Consider the following 14,767-nt stretch of genomic DNA (forward strand, 5'->3'; position numbering starts at 1 on the left):
TGCATTATTCCCTTTCTATTATTTATTGGCAACATTTAATTACCACATCCTTCACACACTGTAATTAAAGAGTCAAAACAGGGCTCAACGACTCAATTAGGGCCTTTTAAACGTTTTTATTTTGGTCCATGCATGCCTACGTTAAATGAAGGTTCAGGTTTTACTGGAAGTCTTTAATATCACAAAGCGTTCAACCTGAAGGCTGCTTTGGTAGGAATAAATCAACTTCAGACCCAAAAGCTGGCCAACTCCAAGCTCTTGTTTCGACATCCATAGTCACAAGGCAGATTTGTTTTTGTTTTTTTCCGGCTGGGAAAAATGCTTGAAGAGCCAGTTGTCTTCTTTGGGGCTAGTATCTCAGCAACGTCCTCTCTAGGTTTTTTCATCCTGCTATGATCCGGGGGTGGCCAAATTGTGGCTCTCCAGATGTCCATGGCTTACAATTACCATGAGCCAATGCCAACTCCATGCAGGGGCTCTTCAAGATGGAGCCAAGTTGTTTTCTGTTGCCCCCAAGAGTCGGACCAGAACCAATGGGATGAAATTAATTCAAAAGATTTCCTGTCAGAGGGGTTCTTCAGTAGAACAAGCTCCTTCAAGAGATGGTGAGTTGTCCTTCTTTGGAAGTTTTTAAGTAGAGTCTAGTCATCTGACAGAAATGCTGATTGTATGAACTTAGGTAGATTGTGACTGGGTGGGCAGGAAGGGATGTGCCAGTATTATCTCTTGTGGTTCTTCCTTGCATACCCAGGACATTGCTGAATGCCACTATGGAATGGTAGGTGAATTTCCTCCAGCAGGCCAGGCAGAATTCTGGAAATTTCTGGTGGGAGGATCACTTGGGCATGAAATTGGGGTCACTGTGGATGGGCAGGTAGTTGTGAGTTCCTGCATTGTGCAGGGGATTGGACTAGATGACCCTGGAGGTCCCTTCCAACTGCTAAGGGCATTCTAAAACCCCAGCAGCATGTGTGGACTTTCAGTGGTGGACCCCTAGGTGGACTATTTCAGTTAAGGAAGATTGATGATGGTAAAATACTTGTGTCATCTCCCAATGTGACATGTACATTTGTATTGTAGATATGAGCATATGATGCTGCATTATACTGACTAGACCAGCGGTTCTCCACTGCTCTAATGCTGCGACCCCTACAGCAGGAACGGTGGTGGCAGCGTGTGTGTACATGTGTGCATGCACACGCTACCACCACTCCTGCTTGCCACAGCGCTCGCTGTGGCGCTGGCCTCCGCATAGCCTCAGTGAGCTCCAAGGCGGCGCAGAGGAGGCCAGCATCAAGCCACCACTACGGCTGCGACCCCCGGGAGAGAGCTGAATTACCCGAGGGGCCGCAACCCCCATGAGAACCACTGGACTGGACCACTGGTCTAATTAAGGTCAGTATTGCCTGCTCAGACTGGCAGCAGTTCTCCAAGATCTTCGGCAGAGATCTTTCCCCCTAACTTCCCGATTCTGCTCCTGTTTGGAAATTGAAGCGCCTATGTGCCAGATAGGTGGGCAAACCAAAGACACTTCTTACCTGATCCTTTTAACCCTAGTGGCTAGCATTGCAGATAGCTAGCCCATGTGCTTTTGTAACTGGATTTTCCTGTGCAGGACAGGAAAATCTACTTTTAAAGTGCTTTGAATGCATTACCTTGCATGTGCAGAATGGGCCCGAGTTAAAAATATTCTACCTTCTATGGAGCTAGAACACACTTTGTGGAATTTGTTTCATAGCTGTCATAAAGGATTCTCTGATTTACGACCCGCGAAAAAAGGAATGTGGCAATGATTGTCTCTATTTTAAAACATTTTATTTCATTGGTTTTCAATTCGACTTTTATTAAAAAGGAAGGGGAGGGGAAAGCACCACTGAATTTGTAATACTGATAAACATTATTCATATTAACAACAGCATATATACACAGCATATATACACATACATATGTCTATAAACAGGATTTATCTGGTTTTTTAAGTCAGATGAATTTCTCTGAGGGAGTCGGAAAAGTAGTTGTCTTTTATAGCACTTGGGTTTTGTTTGTTGAAATATTTGCCCTTGTTGAGAGACGGCGAGAGTTAAAATTACGAAACATCCAACAAGATGGAGCTCTCCAAAAAAAGATATTTAGCCTCTACATTTTTTCCTCTCAGTGCTGAAATAGCAGTGTGGTTTTTTTCCCATATCTGTGAGTGGTTGGTTGGGTGATTTTTTTTTTTTTTGGTTTTTGCATATCTTTTGGGCGACAGTTCACCTGTGAGTGTCTGAATAAATCAGTAGAAAATAACTCGGCACACTTTCCCCTTTTGCTTCCTCCCGGTCAGAATGATTTGGCAGCCGCCGATATGCCAAAGAGAGGAATGAGAAATGCACTGAGCAGGTCTTCTTTAGGAAATGCAATTTGTCTGAGAGATGAGATGCGGCATCCAGTTCATCGGAAAGGCGAACAGTTGATGTTAATTTCCCCCAAATAAAAGCCAGGTATGGATTTTATTAATCGCAGCATCTTCTCAAAACCCTTCGATTCTTTTGGGCGACGTCAGGTAATCGAATGAGACTGTCAGCTAATCAATCAGCTGACCTCCCCCCCTCCCTCTAAGCAAGCCCAGGATAGCTCTAGCTCCATTTTCTTTGGGGATGAGGCAATCGTCAATATAACCAAGGCAGCAAGACTGGGTAACTGGGTATTACTTATCCCACCCTTGCCAGAAGTGCTGGCCGGAAGCAGGGACAGTTCAGAAGTCAAATCACCGTTGCACTGTGGGTACTAGACTTAAGGTAGGATGGAAGCAGGTCATGGTTTAGCTACACCCGGAAGTAAATCATAGCTTAGATCCAATCAGAATGCTTCTGGTGGTAAGAAACTCCCGTCCACAGAGCATGACTTTCTCACCTGCTCCATTCTCACGGTACCCCCCAAACTCTCCCTAAAACGCATCCCACGGTGGGAGGGGGGGGGGCGTTCTAGCTGCAGCAGGAAGGGGGAAGGAGGTGACAATCGTACCACCTGTAGAAACACTCCTGTTGAACAGTTTTAGTTTGGGGGAGGCCTGATCTCTTTATAAACATGTATGATCCTCTCCTAAATTTTACAGCCACACAATATGTTACCTGAACTTTCACTGTGGACACAGAAGGACTCTGGTTTATCATAGGTGGTTGTGGGGAAGAATGAAGAGTTAAGAGAGTCTTTCCTTATGCTATTTGAGAACTGTTTATTATCCAGGTCTAGACTGGGAGGTATCAATAATCAGAGCCACATGGTGCTGCTTCCCCTGTTGCTACCCTCAGTTCAGCCATTAAGACCTTCTACACAGGAAGGAATCCACTTCCCCAGCTTTGTGGGTGAGGTATGTGGCTGCCATCCTTATTTGTCTTTACCAAATTAGCTGACATCTTAAGATTGGTAGAAGGCCAGGGATTCTGACTGATGCTGGGTGGGGAGAAACCATTTCAGTTGAGGAAGATTCATGGGATGAACAGGGTTGGGGGCAGAAGAACCCTTCAGCCTGTGACTGAAGTTTTTAGAAGTTCAGGAGCCTGCTAGGAATAGTCAGGAGTGACTACTTCTCCGGCATCGTAACTCCTTGGGTCTGCAGCCCAGGGATATTGATGTTAAATTCCGTGTTTAGGTACAGCTTCTCAAATACAAAAAAAACCCCACGCTCCATCTGAACATTTTTGAAAGTTGGGCACATGTAGAAATATGGTTTCCCCTTTAAGCTTTGGGGACCCAAGTGCAAAATGTTAACAGGGCAGCCCTGGAAAAACACCACCAAGCCCCAGTGAAATCAAATGGAGCTCAAGAACATCTTTATCGCTGGGTATTTTTTTCCCACTCTCATGTTGAAAATGAGGACTATGCTGAAGAAGCCCTGTCCCACTGTTGTTGGACCTACAGTAGGGTGTTTGGAGAGATTTATAACTCAATCTTGCCTCTCCAGAGGTCAAATCTGAGCATAAATTCCTCGGCAGGATAAAGCTCTTTGTAAGAACGGTCAGACATTATTGAAGGCGTTGGCATTTTCATTTTTTTTTAAAAACGGCGTCTCTGGTAGGATGGATGAAAGCAGCCATTTCATTTGCCCAAAGAGTCCAACACAAGAGTTAAAGCTTCCAAGCATCAAGATCACAGCCAGGTGGGGATGGGACAGAGGCAGGTTAGATGGTGTGTGCCCCTTCCAGCTAAGGTTCAGAAACATAAAATGGAAGTCAAGGAATCTCAAATCACACTCTCCGCCAACTCCCCTCCCCCCAAAAACTCATTCTATCATTAATTTTTCCCTAACAGATCAGTGCAAAAGAACCAGTAGTTCCCCCTGTTGAAATTCACCCGTCACCTTCATCAGCCACCTTAGATGAAGACCAGAACTTCCAATCCTGCCTCCTTGAAATAAATGACCTCAGGAAGGGTCATCCAATTCAAGTCCAGTTATTAAGAGTTGTGTGTGACTTCTTGCATGAGGATGTTCATCTCCGAATCCTCAGTAGATGGGTGGATGATGTCCACATGAAGATATGCTTTGGGATGTGCATCCAATTTAAACCCCTTAGCTTCTGGGCCAAAAAAGATCCATATGCAAAATTTGCTGTTCCATGGGGGATTTCCTTGGTAGCAGGGTCCCAGATCCCAACACAAACTAAGGCAATTTGTTCCGCTTACTTGGGTGTGTTTGTCAGTGAAGAAATGGATGGAATTGAGCAAACCAACACCAAAAGCTTATGGTTTCCAGTTCTTGATAGTATACCGGATTGTGTAAAGCAGGAAGGGGGAGGGGAAGCAATACCTTTATCACTCTCCTAGCATTTGAACCCACATCACATCTTAATTTCTAACATGAAGTTTAATCCTCAAGGCTGGGTGTGTGTTCCGAGTTAGAATGATGCCCCGAGAGGACGGGAATTCAGCAGTCAGTACAATTTGTGCAAATGGAACACATCTGCATAATTTCTCCAGCTCTGCAGAATTTATTCTGCTCGTCATGAAAAGGTTCAAGTAGTCCTGCTGGACCCTTAAGCCCCACCTCTGAAATTTTATTCAGCTTGCCCCTTAAATCTTGAGATTTAAGGGTCTTTGTCCTCTTATGTGAAACTTTCTTATGCTGAATCCCACCATTGGTCCATCCAGGTCTTATTGTCTACTTAAACTGGCAGCAGCTTGCCAGGGTCTCGGGTAGAGGTCTTTCCCATCCCTTACTAACCAATCCCCTTTTTAAGGGACCTTCTGCATGCCAAGCAGGTGAGCCACAGCTACTGAGCCACTTCCTTCCCTCAAGCATGCCTCAGTAGTCCTGAGGACCATATATGCCCAAGGCTCTAACTCAGTGGTTCTCAAGTGCCACCACTCTGTGACCCTACAGCAGCAGTGGCAGCAGCGACGTGCATGCTCATGTGGCAGCACACATGTGCACATGCTGCCTTTGCTCCCGCTGTAGGGCGGAGTGGCGGTGGCATGGCGCTGGCTTCCTCTGTGCTGTCTTGGAGGCCAGTGTCACAGGAGCAGTGGTGGCAGCAGTGGCATGACGCTGGCTTACTCTGTGCCACCTCGAGGCGGTGCAGGGGAGGCCAATGCCATGCTGCCACCATGACCCCCAAGCGACCCCTCAGGGGGTCACGACCCCCGGGTTGAGAACTTCTGCTCTAACTCATATTAAATGTGACTGGGCAAAAGAAACAGTGAATCATGTGGCCAGCTATGTCTTAGGAGCTCAGTGAAGTAAGGGCGAATATAATCTCCTCATTGTGTTCTCTTTAAACCATGATGAGAGCTGATGTTGAAAGCTGAGCTGAACAAGGTTCCGGTATAACCTTGTTTCAGTTGTATTTCAGCAGCAGCAAAAGCTAAAAATGAGAAATAAGACAATAAATACAAAATATAACTCCCAAGTTACAATTTCCAAGAAGGGACAATGAAAAAATGAGACTATTCTGGTGAGCCAAGTTTGATTCCTCACTCCTCCTCCGAATGCAGGTACCTGGGGGTGACCTTGGGTTTGCCACAGCACTGATAGAGCTGTTCTGACCGAGCAGTTCTACCACTCATCCCCACCTACCTCATAAGGGTGTATGGCGGAACCGGTCACCTGCTTGACAGAGCCTGTGGGCCCTGTTCCAGCCTTCCGCCCTTTGCCTGGGTGGGGCCTATCTCTTCTTGTCCATTGCTGCCACCCCTCACTGACTATATCCCTTCCCAAGGGACAGAGAGATCCCTCGGCTGGTTTCCTGGTGCTTTAGAGTCAATACCATCAATCTTTAGGTCCTGGCTGAGGAGTTTTGCCTGGTTCTCCTCCCCTGACCCTCTCAACACACTACTACTCAAGTAGGGGAGACTAGGTGGTCTGGAGCATCAGCTTCTTGGTTATGTGCAAAATTCAAGTTTATTAAACTATTAACACTCAGATAGATAAATTTACACTCCCTCCAGGACACCACATGACATCAAGCCACAGCATGTATACACGCTCCAGGAATGCATGCCTAAATGCACTCCTCTTTCTCTACACTCCCTGCTGAAGAGGGGGAGAAGCTCCTGTGGACACTTGCCTGGCAGTCTCATTGCCCACCTCCTTGGTGGCTAGGCCAGGCCCTGTCCCTTCGCCTAGGGCAAGAAGGATCTTCTCTGTGGAGAGATCTGACACCTTCTCCCTTGGAGATCCTGGACAGACTGCCCCCTCCCAGGAGGTCTGGAGCCTAAATAACCACAAGCTCCTCCCCCTGGTGGAGCCTGACTCCTACATTCTTATTGGGGCATGTGACCCTCTCCTTTCCCTGAGTCTCCTGGGAAGTGTAGGCAATTACAGCCCTTCCACCCCCCCCCCCAGCAGCCATTTTAACATGCAGGCCCAGGACAGCCATTTTAGAGCACCAGTCCCCCTCCAGGACTCATTTTGCCACAGGGCGTCTGTTGCGGGTAGAGGAAAGGGAAGGCGATTGTAAGTCGCTTTGGGACTCCTGGTAGAGAAAAGCAGCATATACAAACCAACTCTTCTTCCTCTTCTACCTCTCCTATAAAACACAGAAAACAAGAAGGAGCCAAGCTCAGAGTAGCTTTTGCTGCTGATGAAACCCAACTGAAACAAGGATATACCGGAACCATGTTCAGCTCAGCTTTCAGGATCAACTCTCCCCATTGTTCAAAGGAAACACAACCAAGAGGCCTTCTATTCATCCTTTCTTTGTGCGCTCCTAAGACATAGTCAGCCACACGATTTGTTCTTCCCTTTGTTTTGATGCTATTGTGTCATACTCAAAGTCAGCATTGCAGACCTAGCCTTCCTAAGAGTCCAGTTGTAAAAATATGAATGAAGATCCCTTCGCTCTGGGCCCCTACAGTAGGGACCTGAAGAACGCCATTCAGAAATGTCTCACTGACCAGCATTAATCTCCCTAGGAAAAGGGAAAAAGGGATACGTGAAAAAGCTCTTCGTTTCAGCATACTGGTCCCATCCATTTCCCCACTTCCGCCCTGCATGACAGAACATTCTTTTTGTCCCCTAATCCTTGCACAAGTGCAGGACTCTCGGCTAGATGGAACCAATTGGTGCTTATTCTTTGCAAAAAGTCCTTCAGGACCTATCTGTCTTTCTTTGAGCCCTGCAGAAAGAGATGGCCTAAATTTCCCCGGAGATCCCATTGGTTGGAAGGATTAAAAAAGAAAAAAAAAAAGCAACAGGAGTTTAAATATACAAGGTCACCGGGGAATGACACCCAGTAACAGTTTGTTCTTATCTCGGCTACTTCAATCAACACCTTGTCTGATAAGGGATTTCTGGCTTAATGGGCACCGCTCCGGAGGCAGCCGCGGTCCTTTGCAGGCAAGCCGCTAAAGATGCTGGAAAACCTGGACGGGATCGGCAGTGCATTTTCCCTTTGGCAACTTGGATCAGGACTGTGGGCATTAGCTCCTTTCCCTCTTGAGTTTTTACCTCTCTTGCCCAGATCTGCCATTTGCCCCAAAGAGGGACATGCCAGGCCTGGCAGGTCAGAAAAATGGCCCTAGGGGAAGATTTAAACTCCCTTTTTCCCCATGCAGGTACTAATTGCTTTTTAAAAAGGAAACCAAGCTAGAGGTACAGTCAGTGGGTCTTCTTCTGGTTTGGCCATAGCAAAGCCACTGTCTTTGGTCTGTGCAATGCTCGCCACAATGTTGGGCCTTCCCAGACATGTGCTATGATAACTTGGTTGTGCTTTGCTTGCCTGCAGAGCCGGGATCACCATGTAAGCCCCAATTGGGAGGCTTCAGTATCTCTCCCTAATTCATTGGTTCTCAACCTTGGGGTCACGACTCCATTTGGGGTCGCTTGGCCCCTTCCCCAGGGTCACCAGGTTGCCAGCCACTGGTGGGGGGTGGCAGGTGGCAGTGGCGTGTGGAGGCATGTCGTAGCGGCGGCCGGCGGCAGCGGAGGCAGCTGAGCCATGGCAATGGCTGCCTCCATGCAATCTCAATTGTTGTGCACATGCGCATGCACACGCCACCTGCGCTCCGCATGCACACGCTGCCACCACACTAGCCGCCATCGAAGTTGGGATTGCGGCAAAGAAAATGTTGAGTACCGCTGCCCTAACTGGTCCTGCCAAGTGCCGCTTTGTCTCCCTGCCATAGAGTCTTCCCTCCCTAGTTGGCAAGGGAGCGCAAAACTCCCATTTCCCACCGAAAACACTGCCTGTGCCCCAACACAACGGCAAGCCACTTCTGCTGACAATCTTCACTGATAATCTCAGCAAATAGACCAGGGCAGCAGAGGAAGGAACTGTGTGTGCAACAGCCCTGAAGATCAACAGTCCCGATCCCCAGCTGCGGACTGTTTTTAAGGGCACGGTAGAAGTGCCGCCCAGCCACCTCTCTTCCTTTGATGCCAACCAATCCCCTTTGCGAAGCCTGACTCACTCGGGAAGTGGGGCTGCTGCTAGAGCAAAAACGATCTTTGAAGAATCGACTCGGAAGGGCTCAGATCAGCTGTAGCTCCCAATTCCATTCCCAAGCCAGAACATCTCCTTGGCTCTTAAAGGAATATTATCCAACATGGACTTCCCAAAGCAGGCTTGATATCGCTCACGCCTGACTCTCCTAAAGATGTGGCAGGGAGATATTCTGCTCCACCACATGGAGAAGCAATGAGACATGGGGGTGGGTGAGTGATTCAAGGCATGAAAAGAGTTCAGAAGTGAAAACAAAGTACTCCCCCCCAAAAAAAAACCCAACAAAAAACCTTCAACTGTCTGAACTGGAAACCCCAGGCACAAAGATGGTGGTTTTGGAAATCTGGTCTGGATCGCTTCACCTCTGGAGTGAGCTGCCTGTTTGGTTTCTCCCTGTCAAGATATGCCCAGGGAATCACTCCCTACCCAAACATTCCTCCAGACAGGGCTGTTGTCAAGAGACAGGCAAACAGGGGGCAGGCATCAATTTAGGGCCAAGAAAGGTGATGGTTATAACAATGTATGAAAAACTGTACAGATCCCTTTAAGACCTTTGGCCATTTCCCGGAGGTGATTGAGGCCTTGGGTCGTCTCTTGGTGGGATCCCAGCCACAAGGTCCCATGGCCATCTCGACTCTCATGCAGCTGTTTTGGAAAAAGCCGGACTTCCCCTTCTCCTCTGGCGCTCTGTAGGGTCCATCAGTTTCCGGGCTGTGAACAGGCAGGGGCACAAAGAGATCCAGCCAATGCGCACCGGTGTCCAAACACGTGCAAAGAAGGCCTGTGTGCCAAACTCTTGGCTGGCGTGTCCATATTACTGTGTACCTGGGATGAGTTTGGGCAGCCTCTGGTCTGCCCCCTGGGAGAGGGGCAAGAGTGGGAGAAAAGGGGGGCTGATGAAGGTAAGGGATGGCCGTCACGACCCCATTGCTTTCGTGAGTCTTGTTTGTATTGTACGTTCCTCCCTTTTGCTCTCACTCATAATCTGGGCATGAGTCACATCTGGCATGGACCAAAAACAGACACTTGAGGGCACCTGGCAAGGTGCTATCTGGTCTCCAAGGATTCCAGGTATTCCAGGGCTAAGTCATAGCAGAAGTGGTACTGTTCCTTTAAGGGAAGAGGAGGGGTGGGGAGAAAGAGAGAGAGAGACAGAGAATGAGTCAAAAGCATATTCTGCACAGAAAGGAACAGGCAGGCAAATGCCAGCAGCTGTGTCAGGCTCAACAAGTGGGACAAGGTAAGGTGGTTACCTGTGCCCCCCCACCCTGTCCTCCCGCCTTCATCCCTGATGCCAGCCTCATCCTGACAGCTCCCACCCAGAAACTGGGCCTAGTCTGCACACCTAGGATAATGCACTTTCAATGCACTTTCAAAGTAGATTTTCCTGCTGCCAAAGCACATTGAAAGTGCATTATCCTAGGTGTGCAGAATGGGCCCTGGAGCAGCTGAATTTTCTTCTCACTTGGTTCTCCAGATGTCTTTAAAGTCTGCTCAGCTTTCTGGCCTATCGGATGATCCAATGTTTGGGAAGTTTTGGTTTTTGGACATATTGTGAGGCTGCCTTTTACTGCACCAGATCATCGGTCCATCAAGGTCAGTACTGTCTGCGCCGACCGACAGTGGCTCTCCTGCCGCAGGGCAACATGTGCCACTCGCATGGCTTCCCATGATGCCTGGGGAAGCAGCCTGAGCTGGCGCTCGGACGGCCAAGATCGAAACCTCGAGAGCCACAGCCAGCCATAGGACATAATACTGAACGAAAGCAGCACAACAGTTTGATTCATTAAAAGGAAATTCAGAGGTTTTGAGGAAGCTCGCAAGGATGAGATAGGAAGTCAGCAATCCTGGCTCCCTGGTGGTCTAGCTGGTTGCTAAGGAAACCAGGAAACAAGGACATGCAGGCCCATTTCTTCCTTGCCACCAAATGCCAATGAAAAGCCTCTAAATCCCAGGAAACCGAGCTGGGGAGAAATATATGAATATCATCGAAGGAGCTGATGCTGTATCTGCTGGGGAGGCTTTTTATTCCTGCCAAACGCTCAGTAAAGCACTTGAGTTTAGTTTTTGTTTTTGGTTTCCCCCCTGAATTTTTCCACTAGAAGTTTGGTGCGTGCATAGAGGGAGTGATTATTAGCACATCGACAGGGTAGTTCTTTTTTTGCCTCCCCTCTTGCAAAATGCATGCTGAAGAGCTCTCGGTTGATCACTGAAGCACAGATTTACAGAGCGCAAGTGTAAGACCTGAGAAACTGAGCCCCCCCCCCCACTCCCCAGTGCTCTCCAATATTGCTCACTCACTTATGACTACAGTCTTGGATAGAAAAGGCGGGGGGGGGGAACCATACCAACCCAAAATAAAACCCACTAACAGTTAAGAATGGCTGGGCTGCTTTGATCTTCAATTATCCCCGAGGTAACAGCTCTCCCTGTTTGTATATGAGTCCAAAGCAAATTTCAGAAAGAAAACCGCTCCGCGTGAAGAAATAAATAACAAACGCTTGCGAAAAGCCGGGGAGCGAGAGGATGCTTTTACTGTTGGGATATTTGCGCAGGGAATTCAAAGGGCAGGGCGGGGAGACAGGGAAAGGATTTAAGCCTCGGCACCGGGAAAGAAAAGACAGGCTCGGACTGAGATGAAAGAAACCGTGTTTGGACAGAACCGTCTCTGGAACAGGGAAGGCGGAGGGGGGTGATTATTGACGGTGAGCACAGAGCAATGCAGGCAAAAATCAGAGACGCCCTCATTGGCCATGCGAATTTGCTACCAATGGCACACTCATAGGGTTTGGATCCAGATGAAATTCCCTGCTGGCATGAGGCACCTTCCCCACAATGGTACGGAACAATCATGCCTTTTGCCCTTCCTGACCTTCCCTTCCTGATCTTCCCAGGGGCGGGGTGGACCCACTGGAACCACATCAGAAGCCAATTGAGAATTGGCAGTAAGGAGAGGAAATGGGTAGAAATGACTCCATGCTCTCTGTCAGTGGAAAATTTAGCCGGGTTCCAACTTCCCTGCCCAGGATAAAGAATGCAACTCATGTGTGTGCACAATTTCAATGTGCAATGGCGCAGTGCCTATATTGGGACAAATGTTGATAGACAGCAAGCTACATGCTTGGTCATGGTAGGGCTGGGGCTAGCACATTACATTTCCCCTCCCCTTAGGGCTTCTGTAAAGCAGGGGTAGACAACCTGTGGTCCTCCAGATGTCCATGGACTACAATTCCCATGAGCCTTTGCCAGCAAACGCTGGCAAGGGCTCATGGGAATTGTAGTCCATGGACATCTGGAGGACCACAGGTTGACTACCCCTGCTGTAAAGGGCTACAGTCTCATTGAGTTCTCCAATGGAACTGTTAGGTGAACTCTCCTGTTTACATGACACATCATGGTTTCTTCCATTGCCATTTGAAAAATAATTCCCCACCAGCAATACCACATGCACCAATCCCGCTGGTGGCTCTGCTTTATGAAAGGGGAACAATGCAGCAGGAGCGGGTACATTAAGCCCTCTCCTTTCCCCTCCCCCTCCTTTCCCACTGAAATATGACATCCCCAAGCTGCCTTTATGAGGGGTTTGGAGACCAAGACGTATGAGGAAAGGTTGGGGGAGGTTGGTCTGTTTAGCCTGGAGAGAAGATGACTGAGAGGGGATCTGATAACCATCTTCAAGTATTCAAAAGGGTGCCATGTAGGGGATGGAACAGACTTGTTCTCTCTTGCCCCGGAGGGACGGACCAGAACCAATGGGATGAAATTAATTAAAAAGAAATTCCGTTCCTGACAGATAGAGCAGTTTCCCAGTGGAACAGGCTTCCTCAGGGGGTGGTGGGTTTTCCATCTTTGGAAATGTTTAAACAGAGGCTGATTCTGTGAAGGTTCAAGAGGGTGGCAGGTGACAGTGGATGAGCGCTAGAGTTGTGAGTGTCCTGCATAGTGCAGGGGTTTGGACTAGATGACCAAGGAGGTCCTTCCAAATCTATTCTTCTATGATTTTATGACTCTATTCTTGGCTATGGAAAATTTGCAGCCACCCATATTTGTGGCTTTTTTCCCAATGGGAAACTTCCAAGGAAGAAAGGGTCAAAAAGTCCCCATGCCTCCAAGTGGCTCTTCCCCTTCAAGAAAAGCAGATTCAGTGACCAGGGTTGGCAAAAAACAAAATCAAAACCCAAAAACAAGCTAAAAAGAACTGTCATGAAAACTTCACGGGTTGGATGCAGAGCAAAATATTTGCTTCGGCTAGAACCCTTGTCCAGCCGGGAACACAAGAAAAAGATGGCGGTAGCCCCTTGCGCCGCATCTAATTTATTGCTTTCCACATGAGCTTCCTCTTGCACAAGGTCCTGTACAACCAGCATCTGGCCAGGTGCTTGAATGTGGTGCAAGATCATGATATGATGTGAGATCTTGTACAAATGAAACGGTGCTAAGTCCGCGCATGTTCTTGCTTGTACATCAAGGCATCCAAGCCAGTATCAACATCAGAAAGAAGAAGAAGAAGAAGAAGAAGAAGAAGAAGAAGAAGAAGAAGAAGAAGAAGAAGAGTTGGTTCCTATATGCCGGTTTTCCCTACCTGAAGGAGGCTCAAAGCGGCTTACAGTCGCCTTCCCATTCCTCTCCCCACAACAGACACCCTGTGAGGGAGGTGAGGCTGAGAGAGCCCTGATATTACTGCTCGGTCAGAACAGTTTTCTCAGTGCCGTGGCGAGCCCAAGGTCACCCAGCTGGCTACATGTGAGGGAATGCAGAATCAAACCTGGCATGCCAGATTAGAAGTCCACACTCCTAACCACTACACCAAACTGGCTCTCCACATTTCGCAGGATCAACCGAGGTGGTGGTGGTGGGATTACAATACGAGCTCTCATTTTGCATTTGTTCTGGTTTTGCAACTGAAGCCATCTGACTCTGTGCCAGGGACTGCATTCCCTTTTTTTTTTATTGCTTGCTCTTAATTTCTCCCCTCCCTCCCACTTACTTCCTCCAATTGTGATTTAATTCCTAATGCAATCAAAACCTCCCAGAAAATAATTTCAGTTTGTCAACTTGGAGGTTTGATAATCCAGCCATTGTTAATGTCGTATTCCACCCCCCCACTGTGGTTCTGTCATTTTTATATGAGCATTTTATTTATATCCCTAGACCTTTTCATACTGCCTTTTTCATACAGATGTTTCAGGCGATTAGAATACTCTACCAGCCAAACTATATGGATGTTAGAAATAAGGGCCAATTAATGCAATACCAAGTACTTGGGGCTGCCACGAGCACTTTGTAGCTGGCACGCAGTGGCTGATCAGTGCCTCCCTCCGTCCCCGACAGTCCCAGAAGAAGAACAAGAGTTGGTTCTTATATGCCACTTTTCTCTACCCGAAGAAGTCTCAAAGCAGCTTACATTCTCCTTCCCTTCCCACAACAGGCACCCTGTGAGGGGGGTGAGGCTGAGAGAGCCCTGATATTGCTGCTCGGTCAGAACAGTTTTATCAGTGCTGTGGCGAGCCCAAGGTCACCCAGCTGGCTGCATGTGGGGGAGTGCAGAATCGAACCCAACACGCCAGGTTAGAAGTCCGCACTCCTAACCACTACACCAAACACTAGCCCAGCATGAGAGGCAAAAAGGCTTCTGCCTCCCTTCCTCCAATACCGTTCTGATGTCCTGAAACAGGCCCAGGGATTGGGAGCCATCCTTTGCTCCCCTGGGAAACTGACACGGACCCACCATTACACCCTTGGGCTAGTTGAAAAATCACAATAGTGTGGGAGGGTGGCTGAAACCTAGGGTTGCCAACTTTGGCTTGGGAAATTCCTGGAGGCCGGGGGGCAGTGGCAACAGAAGG

At 48.2% G+C, this 14,767-nt stretch overlaps 1 protein-coding gene across 11 annotated transcripts in view; it reads right to left on the reverse strand.

The window, feature by feature from the left end:
• Positions 1-1,793: 1,793 nt before the first annotated feature.
• The window catches only part of PTPRU (protein tyrosine phosphatase receptor type U), a 446,790-nt gene continuing 433,816 nt past the window's right edge, over positions 1,794-14,767 (reverse strand). For all 11 annotated transcript variants that reach the window (XM_077337173.1, XM_077337172.1, XM_077337171.1 and 8 more), the window contains one exon: positions 1,794-10,031. In XM_077337173.1, the coding sequence (XP_077193288.1) occupies positions 9,969-10,031 (63 nt within the window). In that variant the 3' untranslated portion in view covers positions 1,794-9,968. The remainder of the gene's footprint in view (positions 10,032-14,767) is intronic.

This window comes from Paroedura picta, chromosome 5 (assembly GCF_049243985.1).
Source record: "Paroedura picta isolate Pp20150507F chromosome 5, Ppicta_v3.0, whole genome shotgun sequence".
In the NCBI taxonomy this organism is placed as follows: domain Eukaryota; kingdom Metazoa; phylum Chordata; class Lepidosauria; order Squamata; family Gekkonidae; genus Paroedura; species Paroedura picta.